The sequence below is a fragment of the Branchiostoma lanceolatum genome, chromosome 16 (genome assembly GCF_035083965.1).
Source record: "Branchiostoma lanceolatum isolate klBraLanc5 chromosome 16, klBraLanc5.hap2, whole genome shotgun sequence".
In the NCBI taxonomy this organism is placed as follows: domain Eukaryota; kingdom Metazoa; phylum Chordata; class Leptocardii; order Amphioxiformes; family Branchiostomatidae; genus Branchiostoma; species Branchiostoma lanceolatum.
In genome coordinates, this window is record NC_089737.1 from 2,886,806 (window position 1) to 2,909,062 (window position 22,257).

At 41.0% G+C, this 22,257-nt stretch overlaps 1 protein-coding gene across 3 annotated transcripts; it reads right to left on the bottom strand.

The window, feature by feature from the left end:
• Positions 1–439: 439 nt before the first annotated feature.
• Positions 440–21,432, bottom strand: LOC136421884 (uncharacterized). 3 transcript variants are annotated; one of them, XM_066409456.1, is made up of 15 exons: positions 20,695–21,432; positions 9,702–9,762; positions 7,441–7,493; positions 6,611–7,222; positions 5,623–6,487; positions 5,097–5,433; positions 4,621–4,806; positions 4,153–4,442; positions 3,810–4,038; positions 3,405–3,695; positions 3,019–3,079; positions 2,604–2,742; positions 2,140–2,264; positions 1,635–1,782; positions 440–1,252 (listed from the first exon to the last, which is right to left on the bottom strand). In XM_066409456.1, exons 1-15 carry the CDS (start codon positions 20,804–20,806, stop codon positions 1,036–1,038), a joined length of 3,726 nt encoding a protein of 1,241 aa, XP_066265553.1. In that variant the 5' UTR covers positions 20,807–21,432; the 3' UTR covers positions 440–1,035. The 3 variants fall into 3 exon arrangements, with proteins under 3 accessions (XP_066265553.1, XP_066265551.1, XP_066265552.1); XM_066409454.1 differs by having other exon boundaries at positions 5,623–6,490; positions 20,695–21,431; XM_066409455.1 differs by lacking the exon at positions 20,695–21,432 and adding an exon at positions 12,117–12,690 and having other exon boundaries at positions 5,623–6,490.
• Positions 21,433–22,257: the final 825 nt, after the last annotated feature.

Here is a 22,257-nt window from a genome sequence, read left to right on the forward strand (position 1 = left end):
TTTGCTGACGTTTCAGGCATACTTTTACATTTTGTTTTCTATTCCGAATATGAAGGTAAGAATTACACAAATCCAATTTGGCTTGCAGAGATAGCGCAGCGCATCGCCGTCCAGTAGAATGAGGGCTTTAGGAACAAACTTCAAATGACGTGTAGAATTATTCTGGTATTTCTGTATATTATATGTCGCTTGCCGAAGGGATTTATTCTTTGGACATATGCCGATGTATATCATAGGAGAAGCATTACTCATTTCAGTTAAATATAGAAGATAATACGCACTAGTACATGTAGACGCTTGCGACTGTCACACAAAAATCTATTGTCTCTGGATGTTTCCAAACGCGAATCAAGCATCTGGACTGTCAGTAGTACCTGCGACTAATAAAAAGGAGCGCATTGTCGACATATCAAAAATGACCTATGGTCCAGCTCAGGTGTTCATTAATACGTTTCCGAATCCTGACTATTATTTATTCATTTCTTACTAACTAACTTTAAAACAATAGCAAACCAAAATCAAGTGATCAAAATCCGTCCATATCCAAATCAATTCCAGTACAAAATTCATTTACTTAAAGTACCGTGCTCAACATCAGCCCGGGATTTCTTGTTAAACCAGAAAACAGACATTTGTCAAGAGACAATTTGATATTTCAAAGTTACATAAGTTTAACATTTACATACACCCTGTAGAAGAAAAAACATATATTCATTTCATCATCATTTTGCTGTTATGTAACATGACCATTAACTGTCGTAATGTAACATAGCCATTAAATACCAATACAAGCTTAAATCGTAAGCGACACTATGTTGCTGGGCAAAATGCCATTTGATAACATAACATTTCTAGATATGACTAATGCTAAAACACATATTTTCAATAGATTGGTTGCCTCTTTTCTTAGCACAAAATGAAAACATGTGTTTGAAAACAAATGCTACCTTCTGTAAGTTTTCTACCTTCTTTTATGTATCGTTCAAATAGTATTTTAATAGATAATAACAAAGTCACGATCAGTACTTTTACTCGCTACTTGGGGTCCATTTTAACAAGTAACCCATACAGGGCATGGCCTCCCCTCTCTTTAGTGAACCACTCCAGCTCGTCGTTGCTGAAGAGTGGATCGATGGTTCTGCCCTCCCTCCTGGCACCGATCGTCTCCGGCCCGACTGTGTAGCTGCCCGGTCGGACACACAGCTGCAGAGCCACGCGAACGTCGTACTCTTTGCCTTTCTTGTCTTTGTACCTGAGAAAACAACATAGATTATCATAGTACATAGCTAAAAGTCTGTGCCATCACAAAGAATCATTTCATTTAAAGTGACCAAACAACTTCAATTGACCAAACAACTAGATCACGTGACCTTCCTTACAAGTAGCATCATCGATTGATAATCTTTTATTCAATTTACAAGACCATGTAACAATGTCATTCATTAAAGATATCCATTACATATGTAAGATTGTAAGATATGTATTTTCGGAAACTGTCAAACAATATAATCATTACATTTATGGTATGCTTCGTTCTCATCTAGAATATCGAGTTTTGTCCGAAACCGTACATCGATAAATATCAACTATGTTTAAAGTTATTGAACATCAGATCTTTAAGAAGTAGAATGTACCTTTGTGGACTGGCATAGACTTCACATCCCGCGTACTTGATACTTGGTGAGACGAAAACCTGTCGAGTGTCAAAGCCTTCTGGCTTGCTGTCTGGGGTGATATGGCCGGGCTTCTCACCGAGCCTGTGTCCCCCCAAAACTGTGTCACCTATCAAGAAATAGAGGGCACTACATTAAAAGATAAAAAAAGTGCACCTTCCAGTGTATCTATATGAATCGGGAATAACTTAGTTTTAACAAGCAATTCTATTAATGATTTACTTAATGTAAACATGGTTGTGTTTTCTTTTGATGTTGACTATCATTCCGGGATCGACTACACACCTACATAGATATTAGACGACATCTCCTCTTAAACCTTTGTCAGAGTCTTTGATAAAGGGATTATGAAATTTGTTCATTCAGTTTTTGTCATTTTTACGTATTCTATAGATAGATCGCAAGTCAATCAGTGATTGCATATGGAATAAACCTAACGTATATGGCATTCGAGTCTAGCACATACCTGGGATCAGCAGCTGTGAGCTGCTCTGTAGGATCTTCTTCACCACGACTGGGTCGGTCCCGTGGAACGCACGGTGCCACTTGTCAAACGCGGGCAGGTCTTTGTCCATGAAGGCTGGGTTTACTCTGAAATGAAAAGAGTCTATTAGTAATTGGTAGATGATCCTGAAAATTCCCAACTCAATGGTCTTTTAGATCATATTTACATTAAATAGGACTGGGAAGGGAAAGATGTTTCATTGCAGAATTGTTAACAGCATTACATCACACAACAGATTTTGTTTTGAACGTTGGGAGATACAGTTGGTCAATTAAAACATAGCATTTACCCACAGCTTGGCTAGACAGATTCCGTACGCATACGGTTCCTTTAATTTTGATTTTTAACGACACGGTGAAATGTAAAGGACTACTAATAAATGTATTTCTTGGTGGATCTCAGTTTATCAAAACATCGATAAGTACCTGACGCCGAACCTACTCCATCCTTGAGGAATCGCGTACATCTCCGGTGGATCGCCGCGATGGTACCAGTCTCGGTCGCCTCTTTCGTTGTGGCATCTGTAGCAGTAACACATGTCTCCCTCGAGATTGAAATGGTGATCTGGAAAAAGAATAAGATTACAGATTGACATGGTATATAATTGTAAACAAGACCTTCACCTAGTGGACAGTAAGTTGAAATCGAAGTGTGGAATTAAGACCTTCTGGTGGGCTAATCTGTTTGCTTACCATCCACCATATGAAGTAGGATTTGCTCATTAACTGATCTATAGATTAATCCATCCCCAAGTGCAAAGAGATCATGTCTGCAATTGTGAAAAGATAAACAACACTACACACGTTAAGAGTAATAGAGAGAATAAGGCGATTACAAAACCTTCGATTCCCAGAGTGTTTTTGAACTTCCGGCACTTCAACCAATACTCGCATGTGATACCCTGTAAACATAAGGTGAAGACAAAGGTTAAGACAAACCCACTTTTGCATTCCTCATGAAATACTATAAACCGACTACAAGTTTTCACTACAATGAGGTCATACACTTAAAACACAAAGTTTCCATTTGGCGAGTCTTATTTCTTGTGTTGGAATCCAGTTATATATATGTATGTATAATGAACTCGGATTGTACTAGTACATGATTGTTGGAATCAGAACTAATAAAACAAAGTTCATTGAAATTCTCAATCAAAATCAAAATAACAAATCTATCATTGCCAACATTAAATGTAAGCATTGTCATGACATAATCCATGTGCCTACCGTTGGTGTAGTAATCTCCATCTTCGCCAGAGGTGCGGCTGGTAGTTCCCCATGACGCGGCACAGGACATGTCTCTTTCGGCCCAGAGTATATCCCCACATCGGAAGACTCCTTTTTCTCGTCCACTTTGACGTCAAACGTCAGCGTGCATGGCGCCGCGGAGTGGAAGGTCAAGTTAGCCCTAAGCAGTCCGTTGACTAGGTCGCAGTTAGGTGGGTGGATGTTTCCTTTAAAGTAGGCGCAAAACGTCTCGTTTTCCACCATAGTAACGACGGCGGTTGGAGTGCCACTCTGTGCAAAATGAAAATATTATTTAGAGTGTTATATTACCCTTATACTTCGTAAAGAAGTTAAATTATAGATAAAGGTAAATGATAACAATAACAGCTGTAGTATTTCTCTGACCTGGAGATCGTATCCTTCAGTAGTTGTGCGGCGGACGATTCGGTCTTCCACGTAATCCTCGATGATAGACTCGATCCGGACGGTCATGACGCCCTCCTCTCTCGGCTCCTTCCACTTCTTGAAAACCACTAGTTTGACCTCACTTGCATGGACGCTCTTCGACACAAGATCGATGATTTTCACCGACGACTTGGAATCGCTTGGCGATTTGGAAACCAACGCAGCAAATCTGCAACAATGAGGAATTACTTAGTATATTTTAATGTGTTTGATATCATATGTTTATAGTCTCTAAAGCGTAGAGACCAAATAATAGGCACAAAAATATGTCACCTTTACTTACCCATCTCTAAGCCGGTCAGTCTTGAAGGCCACCTTGGAATGTTCCAGGACGATGTCATCTACCTTGTCGGTAATGTCCTCCCATTCTCCCTTTTTGGTACAACTCAAAACGTGAGCTTCTTTGCCATCCGCCGACGATGTTAGAGGAATGACGATGGTGGCAGGGCGCTTTAGAAGCAGGCCACTCCCTTTAGAGAACTTTAAGATGTGACTCATGCAGTGGGTATCTGCCATGACAGTAGCATCCTTCCTTCCGGCGCACGAGAGGGCGGCCTTATCGACTGGTGTCACCTTTCATTATAAAATAGCAAATAATATTTTTTGCAGATCATCGAATTTAAGTTAACTGTTCTCGCTCTCTTTCCTGTGTCTAAATATTTTCATTTTTTCAAAAGTCTAAGTACTACATTTACTCTATGACCAACAATGTATGCAGGAGGAGGAAAGAACAATGCATTAGGTAAGATACCTCAAATGAAATTTCTTCGTCCTTGGAAACACTGTCGCTGGGAAGGGAAACTTCCACTCCTGTCTCTTTTGAGGACTTGAGTTTCGTTGCCTTTCCTTTCTTTATGCGATGGGTGTGCTTGAGTGGCCTCGCCTTGACTGCAAACTGTCCAAGATGTGTAGTTTCGACAATTGCAGATCTCTGCCCCTAGAAAACAAAGCGATTGGATATAACAACATTAAACGAATCATTCTGTTATCTTATCAGACAATATGCTGAGCATAGTAGAAATACTACGGACATACTAGGAATATACATACATACCTATGAAATAACCTGAGGTGTTTAAAGCTACCGCTACCAGTACCATCGTCCGTGTAAACTGACAATAGTTACTGACAAAGGATAAAGGAAAATGTACATTAGGCTCGATAAGCTACAGAATATCTCGTCTAGCTACTAAGTTGACGCCTAATTTTCAAGTGATTTCAACTTACACTCTCTTCGCAGCTCTCCGTCTCTAGCTCCTCCCATGTTGATCCGTCATCACTTGACGCGACCACGATGTACTGCCATTCCTCGTCATACTTGGGTAGGGAGTGGGGAATCTTGAAACGTACTGGGCCGGAGAATGTCAAACCCGACGGGTTTATTTTGATGATGTCGCTAACCAGAAGCTCGTTTTCTTTCAACTTGAGATTTTCAAGGTGTCCATCCGGATTGAGAAACGCAGACGTGATCTTCAAACTTTTACCGGGCGCCCTTGGAGGAAGGATGATGCTGCACACCGGTACTGACTGGTCCGCGCTAGTTGTAACCGAGATCTCACTGTCGCTTCAAATAAAAATGCACCAAATTAGAAACGGGTTCAAAGAGGAACAACACTCAGCACTTATTGCCGAGTTTTTCATGCAATAAGAAAATGTTTATCTACAACACTTGAGAATGCTTAGATGTTATGTGATGGTAATCCATGCACAATGGACATTGTAGATGCACATTGGAACAAAATAGAATACTAACCTCATCCGTTCATCTAGAGCACTTCCATCGGTGCTCTCTTCGTCCTCCACTTTCTCTTCTTCATCGGTGGCCCAGCTATCGTCCTCCTCCATGTCATCTTCTTCATCTGTGACCATTGCATCTACCGGTTTTGTAAGGGATGTGACTTGTCCATCTACTTGACATTGTATACCTACATCCACCAGCTCTATAGGGGACATGGCTGTTTCATATACGACTTCATCAGTCGTCTCTACGTCCATTGACATCACAGGGGTCGTGGCTGTTCCATCTGCCAACTCTTCCGCCGCCTCTACTTCCACCAGCTTCATGGGGGACACGGCTGTTCCATCTACGACTTCATCAGCTGCCCCTACATCCAACAGCTTTGGAAGGAGCGTGGTTGTTTCACCTGCGGCTCGATCTGTTACCTTTACATCCATTGGTTCTGTTAGGGACGTGGCTGCCCCGTCTAAGACTTCATCTGTGGCATCTACACCCATCGGCTTCATAGGAGGCATGGACGTTTCTTCCCTGACTTCGTCTTCCATCTCTAGAGACCCTTCTGTTCCGTCTACGGCTGATTCTGATTTCTTTACTGCCACCGACTTCTTGAGGGGCGCGGACGCTCCTTGTGTGATTTCGTCTTCTGACGCCTTCTCGGCCTTGGCATGCCAGATTGAGCTGAACTGGTTGCAGGCCATACAGTACCCGATGATTCCCATGATGTCAGCCAACAGGAGTGGCCAGAGTGGCTTCCAGTACGTGATGATGTCAGTGGGCGCCCGCCGGCCATCACAAAACCACGCCAGGATCAAACCCGAGCAGCAGATGCCGCAGTTGTGTGTAGCGTCTGGTGCATGGTGAAGGACTGCGGACTTAGAGTCTTCTACGAATGATAAAAATTAAGTTAAGTACAGTGGCGAAATTATACAGGTATATCCAAGTTCAAACATAAAGCAACTGCCCCTAAAACATACTGGTGGAGGCACTAAGGAACTTTTCTCACCTTTGTGGAAGCTGCTTGAGATGTTCCTGTAAGTGATGATTTGGGAGCACACCAGAAGAATCCAGAGGGGGATTAGAACCTGCGATAGTGTGCGCGGCACAAGGTGCTCAATGCAAAGGATGTAAGGAATGCTGGTAGGCCACGTGTAATACATGGTGTTGATTAAAGTTACACCACACATGGAATAGACCACTGATTTTAAAGCGGATCTTTCACTCGGGTCTAGTTCAAGTTTTTTCATCACTTCCCCAACTGCATTCCAAGTGATCAGACAGAATGCAAGAATGTACAGGAGGATAAGGGTGTTGATGAGTACATTAGTCGGGTTGTAGTGGTGTGAGATTATAAGAAGCTGCAGTGTGAAGCCATAGGAAAATCCTGTCGTGGTGAAGTTAAAAGCGGTGTAGTGTTTCAGCTGTTTCTTGAATTCCTCGCGCCTGACCAACAAGAAATAAACAACCGAGGAAACTAAGTCAATGGCAGTCAGGGAAAACAAGGACACGCCGGAATCAGAAGGAGGAAAAGGAAACATGACTTCAGCTGCAAGGAAGGAGCCAAGAAATCGGAACAAGTCGAACGTGACTCTTGTCTCCTTCCAAGAAACAGGATCACCTGAAATAGCATGGAACATTGTGGCTTTTAAGGGTTGGTTGGTTGATTCGAGTGACCAGGGATTAATATCATTACACTGCAGTTGCACTACAATTACATTGGAGTTGTAGAAAGCATTTTGGGTACATATAGAACTACCATTATACAGCCCATATGTAATGACCATCAAATGACTTAATCAAATGACTTAATCAATCAAAAAGTAGTTTAAGATATACCTCGGCTGTGGAGCACAAGCCCCCGTCCCTCTGACCCATCGCCTGTTCTTGTTCTGTGAGAAAATGATGAATATCAAGATGTTCACTTCTTGATTGGTATCATAAACTGATTTTTGTTGTAGCTTTAAGTGCAAATCCTTAAGGTGTGAGCGACAAATCAATGCCTTGAGACTACAAAATTACAAAAATGAAATAACTATCAAATAGGTCATTTATGTGGATAAGACACTACTGCAAGGCTGTCTGGAATTTCATTAGACAGTATAGCCCCCTCTCCCAGGAATTTCACACACCCCCAAGACTATACCAACAGAGCCATCCTTCCTTTTCTGTAGTCTGTGTAGAACTATGTACATGTAACATTATTTCATAAATGTGATAATAATTGTGTACCAATTAGATTTGTGTATTTACAGCATGCTATGTGAGTAGTCTAGTCTAAGTCGGAGGGGTCGTATAATCCGGGAGGCTCCGGGAGGCTCCTCTGGCGCCTCCCTCATGAGCATAATATATGTATGATTGGCAGATCATACAAGGAATGGCCCCGCCCTTATTAGCATAATATATGTATGATTGGCAGGTCATACAAGGAATGGCCCCACCCTTATTAGCATAATATATGTAGGATTGGCAGGTCATACAAGGAATGGCTCCGCCCTTATTAGCATAATATATGTAGGATTGGCAGGTCATACAAGGAATGGCTCCGCCCTTATTAGCATAATATATGTAGGATTGGCAGGTATACAAGGAATGGCTCCGCCCTTATTAGCATAATATATGTATAATTGACAGGTCATACAAGGAATGGCACCGCCCCCTACTAGCATAATATATGTAGGATTGGCAGGCCATTTAAGATGGGCGTGTTGTTCCGGAATGGAATATTGCTCCGGAGTATGCTCCGGAGGAGATGATGGAATGCATTTGAGGTCAGTAACGGACGTTTGCCATGTATTTACCTAATGAAGATATATCACGTGTCTACATACATAACCTTTGGAGTAGATGGATGTATTGCTCCGGAGTAGAATATTGCTCCGAAGCAGATTCTCCGGAGTAGATGGTTTGTGTAGTAATTTATATCAAGTTGTCGTCTATGCCTATCATCATGTATGTAATACTATACATCAACACTACAGCACAAAAAATACACTGGGGCATACATGTAGGTACAGTGTGCCATAAACTTTATTTATCACTTCTCAACCATGAATGTATCGAGAATCCAGCAAACGTCGTGTATTATAGGTTACGTCAAACATGGTATCAATAATACATAAGGAAAGAAAGTTGTTATGGTTGTGCTGATGGCGGTATGTCGACGTTACATCATTTCAGGACGAGGTAACCATATTTTTTCATCAACGTGTGTTCTGAGACCCAGTTCTTGCTGTAGGTGATCTCATAACCGTGGCGAGGCAACGCAGCAAACTCTATCAGCTAAAACTTTTTGCCAGCGCGTTTCGTCTCTTTGATGACGCGTTGTGGGACATCGCTCGGCTGGTAAGGTAGGGGAATAGTCCAGTCTCGATAGAGTGTAAACTCCTCTTCATCACCACTGTCGTAGCCGTACTCTTTCCTTCGGAGCAATATTCTACTCCGGAGCAATACATCCATCTACTCCAAAGGTTATGTATGTAGACACGTGATATATCTTCATTAGGTAAATACATGGCAAATGTCCGTTACTGACCACAATTGTCTTCAATCGTCTACTTCGGAGCATACTCCGGAGCAATATTCCACTCCGGAACAACACGCCCATCTTAAATGACCTGCCAATCCTATATATATTATGCTAGTAGGGGGCGGTGCCATTCCTTGTACGACCTGTCAATCCTACATATGTTATGCTAATAAGGGCGGAGCCATTCCTTGTATGACCTGCCAATCCTACATATATTATGCTAATAAGGGCGGAGCCATTCCTTCTATGACCTGCCAATCCTACATATATTATGCTAATAAGGGCGGAGCCATTCCTTGTATGACCTGCCAATCCTACATATATTATGCTAATAAGGAGCCTCCCGGAGCCTCCCGGATTATACGGAGCCTCCCGGATTATACGACCCCTCCGACTTAGACTATACTACTTATGTGGAAATCACTAGCGAATCTGTTCGGTGGGCTAGAGATCTATCGGGAAGGGGGTTGTTGCACAAAATTGGTCTGGATAAAGTATTGCATAAGACAAAAGTCATTTGCAAATTTGGGAACCTAACAAGGCAGTAAGCAACAAAAAATGACGCCTATACCTGGACAGGTACTGACGGAAAGATAGAATCCAAACCAGGATGACGATGGCACATCCAACAACTGGAACAACAGCATTATTTGCCTCACATGAGAAAAACAATTCGTGGTCTCACGCTACTATAAGTGAAAGTAAGATGGTCTTTCTCTTGAATAAGAGCATTACAGTACTATAAATTTACAGTAGGTTCCACGTTTTGCTGCATATTGGTATCAAATAATATTCGTGTGCCAATATCGAGGGGGAGTATTTCATAATATTTGGATTTTTCTCTATCAATATAAGGCAGAAGTAGAGTTCCACGACCCTATGCCTTTGCGCAGTAACTTGTTTTCGCATAAAAATTGTTATTAGCAACTATAGAACCGGGTTGTTGCGAGCAAAGCATTGTGTCCCCTTAGCATCAAGGTATGAAACAACACCTTTCATCTTATGGTAGCAAACCAGAAATCTCAATAAAAGCTGAGATACAACAAGGTGTTTCATTCTATCTGTCCCTAGCTGGCTGGCTGGCTGGCTATGGATCAAATTGCGCTTACGTCTGGGTCATTGCTCCCCGAAAGGTTAATACTGGTCGAAAGGCTGACTGCTGCGAGAGACAGACGAATCTGGAGAGCTTCATGTCTACCTTATCCCCCCAGCGACCTAGGTCAAGGGACTATGTAGGGAGGTTTTACTGCAACTGCAGCATCAACCACGGATGAAATTATGCATTTGTTAAAAAACAATTGCGTATGCATCATATTAATTTTCTACACGTATCTAGCTTTTCACCCATTGTAGTGATGTACTTTCCGAGTTATCAAAATAGGAAGTTCCAAAGCATACATTAGACTAACGTCTACCGCAATGACGTCACATTATATGGCCGCCCATTTGTTTTCACATCTCCATGGGAACAACAAAAACAGTCAAAAGTGAAAGTAGAACTGCTAAAGCAGTTGTTTTCCAAGTCGGTGCGCCAAATCAGGCGTGAATTGTATTGTCCTTCATGGTATTCAGATAGTTTTTTTCTTAAAGTCAGTTTTTGTGTAGTTGTTTTTTCTTACGTGCTCGGTGTGGCTCCTCTCAAACACGGGACCCCCATTAAACGTCTCATCTGGGGGACATGTGTTACCAAATAGAGCCCATTACTTTGTCAAACCCAGTCAACAAAACAAATTATACTTACAGTTGGAGAACAAACGATTGGAAGGCTAATATGGCTGCATTTGTTGTTTCGACATTTGTTGTTTCAAGTAACTATCCAACGTTGCAATGCATTCAGAATAGGATTAATACATTGCATTACTTTTGTTATAATAACCGTAAGACACACTAAATGCTTCTGTTGTCAGTCAGCGAATGACTTGTGAGCACATTATTGTGTCCCCTTAGGATCGGGATATCACTTTTCATCTTTTGGTAGCAAAATAAAAACTGAGATACAACAAGGTGTTTAACTCTTTCTCTCTCTGGTTCGCTGGCTAGGGATCGGGAGTACGCTGACTTTTCCATTATTTCCCAAAAGGTATGGGTGTACTGCAACTGCAACATTAACCGCGGACTCAATTGTGCCTTTGTTCATAATTAAGCTGCGCAAACGTCATATCATTTCTCCACCTATATCTGGCATTCCACCAAATGTAGTGCTGTAGTTCTGAAGGTATTCTTGATATGCAGTAGGAAATCATCAGTAGGTAGATTCTCTAATGTCTATTGCCATTTGTTTTCACATTACCATGGAAACGACAAAAACACTCAAAAGTGAAAGTAGAATTGCTCATGCGTGACAATGTTGTTTTTCAGGTAGATTATCATGGTCTGCGCGAAGTGTCTTTTGTTTTTCCAGCCAAGGGCAGTATACGGGCGTTTTTGTGTAGGGACAACGTCTAACTCAAAAAGCATTCCGTCAAGGTAGATCAAATTTGACAGGGAAATCGAACATAATTCCACTTCCCACGTCCAGGATTGTTTAACTTTGGGTTGGGTATGCCGTGTTTGGTAAAAATATTATTTTATGCAAATTGACAAAGTGATGACAGCTAATTGACAATTTAACTCCTTCACCACTACTTACATCCGTATCCGCCTTTCTAACGCCTCGATCTTGCGTTATGTTTTGGGACGCGGGCGAAAAATGCACACTTATAACAACGTTCCACGATACCAACGGGAAATTCAATGCTATGGACCCAGGGCAAGCTGTAATTACTATAAGAATCCTTGAGGCTTTACAGGGACGGAATTGGAGTTGGATTAGTAGTTGTGGTACTTGGGAATTAGACATGTCTGATAACGCACATTCTTCCACATACCCCGCGCTACAACATCCTTCGGGGGATTGTACCTTACAACAGCAACTTGCTACCTGAAATCTACCATTCACCACATGTTGTTCTATAAACAGACATAACATCGTGACAAAAGGACTAACCTGTAGCCACTGTTGGATCACCGGTAGCTATGGCCAAGGGCGCGGTGGCTTCAGCACCACTGTCGTCCGAAGAATATGGAGGTCCCCTGACGCCATTCCCTTTGGACGCCATGATAGCTCACAGGCGTTCACGCTACGCCAGGTTACGAGGTTTTTGGTAAGTACATACGGTACTGACTCCTAACTGATTTCAAATGTAACAATTGAATTAATTTTGTAGACGTAGTTTCATACAGACCTCCGGCGAAACTTCGCCTTCCAGCCTTGAAGTGGGTGTAAAAAGAGGAAGGCTTGTCGAAACCTTCCTTTTCACAGGTTGTTTTTCAAGTCAAGTCAACCAATCAAGCGCGAGCTCCCATCGGCGTGTGGTTGCTATTTTCGTTAGTCGCCGAAAGCATACATAATTCATGATCATTATCCGCGAAGTCCTTTTTGTTGAGGTATCCATTTGCAGTCAGCCGTATTGTAACATGAGCTCAAATATTAACTGGAGGCTTTGAAAAGTAAATTTACTCCACCTTGCAACATGTCATAAAAGAATAAATTAATAAACACAATGAATCAGGAGTTACGTCATAGGCATGGCAGTTAAGCGATTACTTGCATAAGTGCTTACCTGCTTAACAGCGCTTTCATCATAGTAAATTATACCTGGTACTTAAGAGCAGCTGTCTGTAAAAACCAAGCAAAATGAGGAAAAAGTGGCCAAGTTCAAAAAATGAAATTTTCTTAGATTTTGTGTGGTGGTAGGGTCTTGGCCCAAACCTACAAAAATTGCAAAGTTTTTGGTCGGAGGTTGCCAGTTGCCATGGTAACAGCCATTTTTCAAAATGGCGGAATTTCGCCTTGTGAAGGCCTATCTCCCGCTCAAAATGGACCATCTTTGGCCTACTGGAACTCCCACAAATGTATAGAAATGTTGCTGCCTCTAACATATTATATTATCCATATTTTAACAAGAAAAATGATGTAAAGTGTTGCTCGAAATGTTTTCGCAGTGAGATGCAAGAAACGTTTAAAGATGACCTGTTTTTGTGAAATTTCAAAATTGACAAAACGCCATTTTTGGGACGTTTTTAGCAAGCAATACCTCCTTAAAGGGCACTTCAAATTTGTTGATTTTTGGCACAGCTCTAGTTTAGACCTTTATTAATATCATATTAAAAAAGAAGTCTGGGTTCTCAATGGGGCGAGCCACAGTGACCCGGAAACTAAGCCATTGTTTCCATTGTAGCAGAATTTCAACTACAGAATTGATGGTGAAATAAACATGTGCAACTTGGTGATTGAGATAAGAATGACTTTTCTTGAACTTGTTTATGGTGCACGAAACCTGCCTGGCACTTAGTAAAGTATTTTGTAACAGTTGACTGTTGGTTGCCATGGCAACGGTCATCTGTGTTGTTAATGATGGATTTTCACATGGTTGTATTAGGAAAACATCCCTACCTGCTGATTGCACTAGAGATATGGACATAACTTTTATATTTCCATATAGCATGGTTTCCAACGTTTCATAGACCAAAAGTTCAAGATCAAGCATTAAGATTAAGAGGGTGTACTAGGGGGTTATCAGAACCAATGAAATCAGAATTTTTATCTTGCTAAATTTTAGTTATTTTTAAGGGGCTTCCATCATCGGCAATGTTGATGAATGGTTTTACCAGAGAAACATCTATTGAGTCAACAACTAACGTTGTTTTATTGGGACACGTATAACAGGAGCCGTGACTTAAGGGTCTTTATGTGTATTTTTCGTGTTTTGGGACTGATACGAAATAAGTGAGGTAATCACGTCTCACTACGGTGTGAGCTATGGCCATCTTTGTGTCGCTGTGGGAAAACCACGGATAGATGCCATGAAATGCTAACAACAATTAAAATGATAATTAGGGCACTACATGGGGTTTATAGGGAAACTTGAAATGGAATAAATCTATTTTACACATTCTTGATATTTGTTCTCTAAGACATCAATCAGTAAGTTACTTACTCAATCATTTTGTGTATTCACTATGTGGTACATTAAGACAAAGGGTCCGCATGCATTGGGGTTATCAGGACTCCACATACCAGGGGTATAGAGGGCGCAGAAGGCGCATTGCGGAACACTTCTGTTTACCACTTCCTTTGTTAAGATTGACCTCCTACGTACATCCACTGGAGAATATTGTAGACACATTTTAGTTTACTCTTTGGATAGTTTTTCTGTATTCTCTGTAGGTGAATACTTTCTGTATCTGTGCTACTTTTGACCTACAACTTGTAACTGTAGGTCAACCTATAGCTGAAATAGAATTTTAGGCTTTTCTTAAATCAGTGGCTTTTAGTTTCTAAAATAGTATAAAAAAATTGTAAATTGTTGATACGATACATGTAAAAAACTCTGAAGGCACTATTCACTGAGGTACTCGGATATCGGATATAATTTTTTTTTGTTTCGCCAGGCCGTGTCCCTTGAATTCACTGTGACAGAATGCATAAAAAAAAGTATGCAGTATATATAGAATAATTCTATAAAAAGAAATCTTAACTTTATTAGCATAAATAGTCAAGTCAAAGTATAGTCCCTGACAAAAATACAAGGCCCCTCTTCAGCTCAGTCCATTAACTTTGTTTTAGTGAGCTATTGGTTAAAAGTACTACAGTCAAACCTGCCTAGGCGACCACCTTTTCAACGCGACCACCTGGCCATGGCGACCGCTTTTTCTCGGTCCCGAAAATTTTCCCCATAGGCACAAGCATTAAGCTGCCTGCCCAAGGCGACCACCCGTCCAACGCGACCGTGACCGCCACGAATTGGGACCGCACAGAGCACAATCCCTGCCCATGGCGGTCGCCTAATTTTCAAGCGTGTGGTGACATCAGATCATTTTGCTGTCGGATTTCACGGAAATGTTTTCAAGACTTTAAAGGACAAAAATAAGATCAAAAATATGTGGAATAGCAATGTTATACCATCGATTCCTCCATGAAGTGTTTTAATAAAACGTTCCCCCTATAAACATTGTAAAGACAAATGTTTGTGATGTTGTTGTGCCTATCGTAATCTTATAGTTTTACGTGAACTCAGTTCCGTTTAAACTCAACTTTCAAAACGAATACGTAGTGCATGGCGTCAAAAAGTCAGATTTCACAGAAATTACTATCTATTTCTTGTATTTTCAACAAAAATGTGTCTGTATCTTGCTAAATTCCGCCGAAAAATGACTTCGCGGCGGGCAAAACATCAGGCGAGAAATCTTGGATTTCGGGCGGCCCGGATTTGGCGTACCGCTGACCTTTCTAAAACACGATGATTTTGTGTATGAACATTTACGAATACTCAAGTTATTGGTGAAAATCAAAATTCTTATTTTCTTTTTATTTCCATGAATCTCACAAACCTTTATTGGACGCTGTGCGTTCTGCTGCACTGACTTACCCTTCGATGCGGTGGCACAGAGCTTCGCGGCGCGGCGCGACGAAATCACACCGTTAACGCGTTCCGTTTTCATCTTTAGTTGTCAGATCGAAAATTTTTTGACCCTTTCATCCAGCGGTCGGCGACCCCAAAAAAGGCTGGGACCAGCAGGCGTTTTCTAGGGATCTGTTTTAGGCCTTAAAACTTCGATGATGTGCGTGTGTGTGTGTACTATTCAATGTAACGTGTGAATGCGGGAGGGCGCTGCGAGATCATCGAGGCAAGCATCGTTTTGTAGTCAAAATTATGACGAAAATTTGTACACGATGTAGCGGTATACAATTATTACATCGATATCGGAAAATGTAATTTTTGTAGGATCTTTCTGTCAATGAGAATTGAACCTGGTGAGGGTCATGCTGTCTAAATTCACATAATTTTTTCATCATTTACGTACTGTATTTGAAAACCTCGACCTGGAAACATGTGAGTGGAATCCTCTTCATGGCGACCACCTGTCCATCGCGACCGTTTTTGCTCGGTCCGCCGGGTGGTCGCCTTGGGCAGGTTTGACTGTACTTCGTCTTCAATTTTATGATGGTCTACCCATTATAATTTTCAAATTGTATAAACAATCTTAAAAACAACTGGCTCCGCATCTGGATGTATCATGTCAGATGCATAGCGTCCTACTGCTCCCCTTTTTGTCAGTGGGAGTTGCAGAAGGTCGAATACTTTACTGTGCGGATAACTATGACATTTACCTTGTGAATATCCGTCCATAAGTATGGCCGTTTCACATTTATATGATAATATAGATGTAAGGAAATAATGATATGTAATCATACACTTAAAAAATATTGTTTGGAGGCAAATTAAAATTGATATTTATAACTATAAGGGTATTAAGGGAAGCTATGATTATCTGTAAGTGTATGTATTGTGTGCTGCACATGTACACATTGTCCCAGTTTTTATTTGGCTTTTGTTGTGACCCATGTATGTCCATATTCTGTTAGTAGTTGTATTGGTAATTCATTTTGGAAAACCAGTAAAGATAGAAAATAAAAGAATGGCCGTTGCCGTGGCAACCAGCAATCAACTGTTACAAAAAATTAGAAGTGCCAGGTAGGTTCCTTTCAGCATAAAAAAATATATCAACATCTCAATTTCCAACTTGCCAATCCTGAATAAGAACCAATTTTGAACCTTTGAAAGACTGTTACAATGAAGAAACCTACTTTCCTAAGTAATAGGTAGGATTCTTTATTACATAAAAAAACGTCAGATTTCATTTTCTTTACATATGTAGCAAAGTTATGGATGTGTTCCTCCTAAAACAATGTGAACATCCACCATTAAGAACAAAGATGGCCGTTGCCATGGCAACCAGCAGTCAACTGTTACAAAATACTTTTCTATGTGCCATGCATTCGTCAACTTTGCCCATGATGGAAGAAAAAGCCCCTTAAACATGTCTAAGATTTAGCAAGATGAAAATTCTGATTTCATTGGTTCTGATAACCCCCTAGTTCACCCTCTTAATCTTAATGCTTGATCTTGAACTTTTGGTCTATGAAACGTTGGAAACCATGCTATATGGAAATATAAAAGTTATGTCCATATCTCTAGTGCAATCAGCAGGTAGGGTTTGTTTTCCTTATACAACCATGTGAAAATCCATCATTAACAACACAGATGACCGTTGCCATGGCAACCAACAGTCAACTGTTACAAAATACTTTTCTAAGGGCCAGGCAGGTTTCGTGCACCATAAAAAAGTTCAAGAAAAGTCATTCTTATCTCAATCACCAAGTTGCACATGTTTATTTCACCTTCAATTCTGTAGTTGAAATTCTGCTACAATGGAAATAAGGGCTTAGTCTCCGGGTCACTGTGGCTCGCCCCATTGAGAACCCAGACTTCTTTTTTAATATGATATTAATAAAGGTCTAAACTAGAGCTGTGCCAAAAATCAACAAATTTGAAGTGCCCTTTAAGGAGGTATTGCTTGCTAAAAACGTCCCAAAAATGGCGTTTTGTCAATTTAGAAATTTCACAAAAACAGGTCATCTTTAAACGTTTGTTGCATCTCACTGCGAAAACATTTCGAGCAACACTTTACATCGTTTTTCTTGTTAAAATATGGATAATATAATATGTTAGAGGCAGCAACATTTCTATTCATTTGTGGGAGTTCCAGTAGGCCAAAGATGGTCCATTTTGAGCGAGAGAAAGGCCTTCACAGGGCGAAAATCCGCCATTTTGAAAAATGGCCGTTACCATGGCAACTGGTAACCTCCGACCAAAAACTTTCCCATTTTTGTAGGTTTGGGCCAAGACCCTACCGCCACACAAAATCTAAGAATATTTCATTTTTTGAACTTGGCCACCTTATGCTTGGTTTTTACAGACAGCTGCTCTTAAGGTGAAGTCGGTCTGATCATAGTTTTAAACTTAAGATTTAGGGCCCTGAAATCTAATCAACTAAGTCTTAGGCTAAGTAAAAAACAAGGACAATTAATCAATAGTCTGTCAATGTTGGGGCTATGCTAGTCGGATAGATTAGCCATTTTTACAGTAGAGCACGGATCCGGGTGAGAAGTTAAAGAAAACCTTTCTTCTAAATTAGAATTCAGGGGAGCGGGATTCGAACATAGGGCCTCTGGGTTCTTGGCCAAACACCCTGCCATTACGCCACCGCGACGCTACAATGTTGAGCAAGCCGAAAACATATAACTGAAAAATCATTCAGTGAAAATATTTTCATTTACAAGGAGGTTCAATTCAGCAGATAAACAGCACATGGGACACTGAACATCATCACTCTGACCAACCGACGCAGGACTATCTGTTGGACATTTGCAGAATTCCTGCTGAACTCAGAATTCCGAGATTGGCTACCCCAACAAAGCAAAAAAGAGATAACATTTCCAGTAGAAAGACGCGCAACGCCCATAAGTTTAGCACCCCGCACTGCCGGACTGAACAAAAACTCTCCAATACCTTACCTAGTTGGACTCTTGAATACCGGTTAACTTCTGCTCTCAGTCTCAAGTTCCATCCATACCTGCTCTGTACTAGTCAGCACAACCCTCCTCCAAAAGGGAATTTAGGGGAGGTCTGTCTGCCTTTGTTCCGTTTTCCCGAGCAGCCTTCGTAACCCCTGCTTCTCCTAATGGGTCAGTGAAGTCAATACTTGTCTCGAGCATTGATATTTCTGACCTAGGGTGAAGAGATGCTGCTACAGTAACAGTTGAGCCGACTTTCCATACATTTTACCCATTACATTTGTTGTGCAATAAACTTTGATTGATTGATTGACTTTTTACACAAGCCAGTTGTCTTGATACTATTGTAATATGTGAGCGACTCCCAATTTTAATGTCCCAATTTGAAAAGTGTTCACATATTTCAACTAATAGTTCAGGGTATATAAATTATGTACCGTATATTTTAAAACATGACAACTGTCTTAATTCTTGTGTTATGTGTGAGCAGAATGTAAATGCCGTCATAATTCAGACTTAACAAGTCTGCCAAGTGGCATACTTAATGAAGATTTTTAAAGATTTCAAAGAATCATCCGCAATTGCAATGTTTTCAGAATAGGGTTATATACTGCATTACTTTTGTTATGATGACCGTGTAACACACTAAATGATTGTTTTCCGTCAGAAAATGGCTGTTGTGAGCGACATATTGTGTCCCCATAGGATCGGGATAACAAACAACATTGGTAAACCTTTCATCTATTGGTAGCAAAACTGAAGTCTACACTAGAGCTGAGATACAACAAGGTGCTTTTCTATCCCTGGCTGGCTGGCTAGGGAGTACATTGTGCCTACGTCTCTCACATTATTTCCCCAAAATTATAGATGTACGGCAACTGCAACATCACCCGCCAACGCCATTATGCATGTGCTCATAATCAAGCTGCGCGAACGTCGTGTCGATTCTCCACATATATCTGGCACCAATTGTAGTGATGCAGTTTTGACGCTATTCTTGATATGGAAGTAGGGAATCAACTAGACTCTCTATCGTCTATTGCAATGATTTATGATCATATCGCAATCTGTTTGTTTTCACATTTTCATGGAAACGACAAAAACAGTCAAAAGTGAAAGTAGAACTGCTCATGCGTGACAATGTTGTTTTTCAGGTAGATTGGCATGGTCTTCTCCTATGCGCGAAGTGTCTTTTGTTTTTCCCCAAGGGCAGATTGTTCAGTAAGGGTGCTTTTGTGTAGAGGCAACGTCCAACTCAAAAAGCATTCCGTTAACTAAAGGTAGATCAAATTTGACAGAGAAGCAGAACACAACTCCATTTCCCAAGTTCAGGATTGTTTAACTTTGGGTGCACCGGTGGGGTATGCCATGTTTGGCTAAAGAGGTGTTTTTATTTTATTGAAATCGACAAATCGATGATAGCAAATTGACAAGGCTGTTCCTTTACAACTTGTAACAAATCTCCAAACTAAAACTACTATCGTCGCGGTGGCGCGGTGGCAGGGTGTTTGTCCCTGAACCCAGAGGTCCTGGGTTCAAATCTGGGTTCCCCTGATTTGTTTCCGTTGACGTTGTGCTCTTGTTTTTCTCTCAGGCTCTGACGTTTTTCTCTCAGGTGAAAATGAGTACCTAGCTTCGGTTAGGGACTTTAAATGGAGATCCCGTGTTTGAGGAGAGCCACACCTCGAGCACGTAAATGGACCCACGACGAAAAGAGTAGGGGTCCTTCCTGATGTGAGTCGATCAGAAATATCTGTCCGGCTATGCAGAGTGTACTGATTAGTACAATCTGCCTGTGATGTGTTACGCCTTGAGGCGGTTAACCGGGTATGCAATACACACCTGTATCCGCATTTCTAACGCCACGTATTGTTGTGTGTGGCAGGTGCATAAAACATATACACTTACACGGTACCCAAAAAATGCAATGTCTTTTGATCCAGTGAAAGGTGAAAGAATCCTCAAGGCTTTACAGGGATGGTAACTAGATCGAACGATTTGGACAGGTTGTTGTGGTTCTCCGACATACCTACGTCCTACAATAGGCTCTACGTAATTGTAGTTTGTAGCAAAAACTTGCCACCTGAAATCTACCATTCGCCACACATGCTGTTCTCTCTCTATATATATATAGCAGATACAATATCATAACTTAAGGACTAACCTGTAGCCATTGTTGGATCACCGGTAGCTATGGCCAAGGGCGCGGTGGTGTCAATTCCACTGTCGTCTGAAGAATATGCAGGTCCCCTGACGCCATTCCCTTTGGACGCCATGATAGCTCACAGGTGTTCACGCTACGCCAGGTTACGAGGTTTTTGGTAAGTACCCACGGTACAAACAGCTAGCTGATTTACAGTGTAAAAAGTGAAGTTACTTTGTAGATAGGTGTAGTTCCATACAGACTACCGTCGCAACTTCGCCTTCTAACATTGGAGTGGGTGCAAAAAGAGGAAGGCTTGTCGAAACCTTCCTTCCCACAGGTTGTTTTCAATATCAAGTCAACCAATCAAGCACGAGCTCTCATAGGCTATCTTTGTTTGTCGCGGAAATAATTCATGATAATTATTCGTGAAGTCCTTCGTTTGTTGAGCTGCAGTCAGCCGCAGTTTAGCGTAAGCTCAAACATTAACTAGAGGCTCGGAAAAGTAAATCCACTCCACCTTACAACATGTCTTATAAGAACACGTTAGGGCACACAAGTCAATCACAGCAAGTCAATAAACCTTGCCATTGTTGGCTGCAGCGGGCATGGCAGTTAAGCGATATTTCCTTTAGTGATTACTTGCTTCAAAGCGTTGTCATCATAATAAATTATCCACGGTACCTGGCTACTTAAGGTCAAGTCGGTCTTATCGTAGTTTGAATCTTTAAAATTGAGGGTCCTGAAATCTGATCAACCAAGTCTGAGGCTAAGTGAATAACAAGACAATCAATCACTAGTCTGTCGATGTTGGGGACAAACCACGAAATGCTGCGTGCTTGGGCGAATGGGTAGGGCGGTCTTAGTTATTTAGCTAAAAAGAAAGCTCAAGAATGGCATACGCAGATCTATAGTAGTCGGATAAAGTAGCCACTTTATACATGTAGTAGGGTATGGATACGGGTTAGAGGTTAAAGGTTTTTTTCTCCTAACAACAAATGGCTAGGTTCTGTCTAAAATTAACTGGTCAATGGGCTCACCTCGCCTGATCGGCATGTTGTAATGTTAACTCGTAAGCTTAAATGTTGTTATATTGCCGTGTGGATTCTTTGTTAAAATACCGCTGCTAAAGTAAAGCATCATGCTACTAAAAGACACACGTACGCACACACACAAACACAGAAATATACACAGGCAAACACACACATACACACACACAAAATGACACATCCACTACAAGGGGTACCACTATGTTATTTAGATCCTTTATTGCGATGAACAAAGCGCGACACGGCAAACAAAAAATATGGGAAACTCTGTAACAAATGCCAGGGATGACGATTGCGTATAACTTCATAACCTTTTCCTTACTGTGATGATTCCTCTTAAAGTCTCTAACTTGTTTACGTTTCAGCTCAAACAATACAGTGAGACCTACGTCGTTTTAAAGTCCACTCTAAGTTCACAACAACAACAACAACAACAACAATAATTCATTATTTTCTTTTCCTGATAAATATCCATTTCTCTATTTCAATAAAACGTTCATTTTTCAAACAATATATACAAGCCAATATTCAAAGG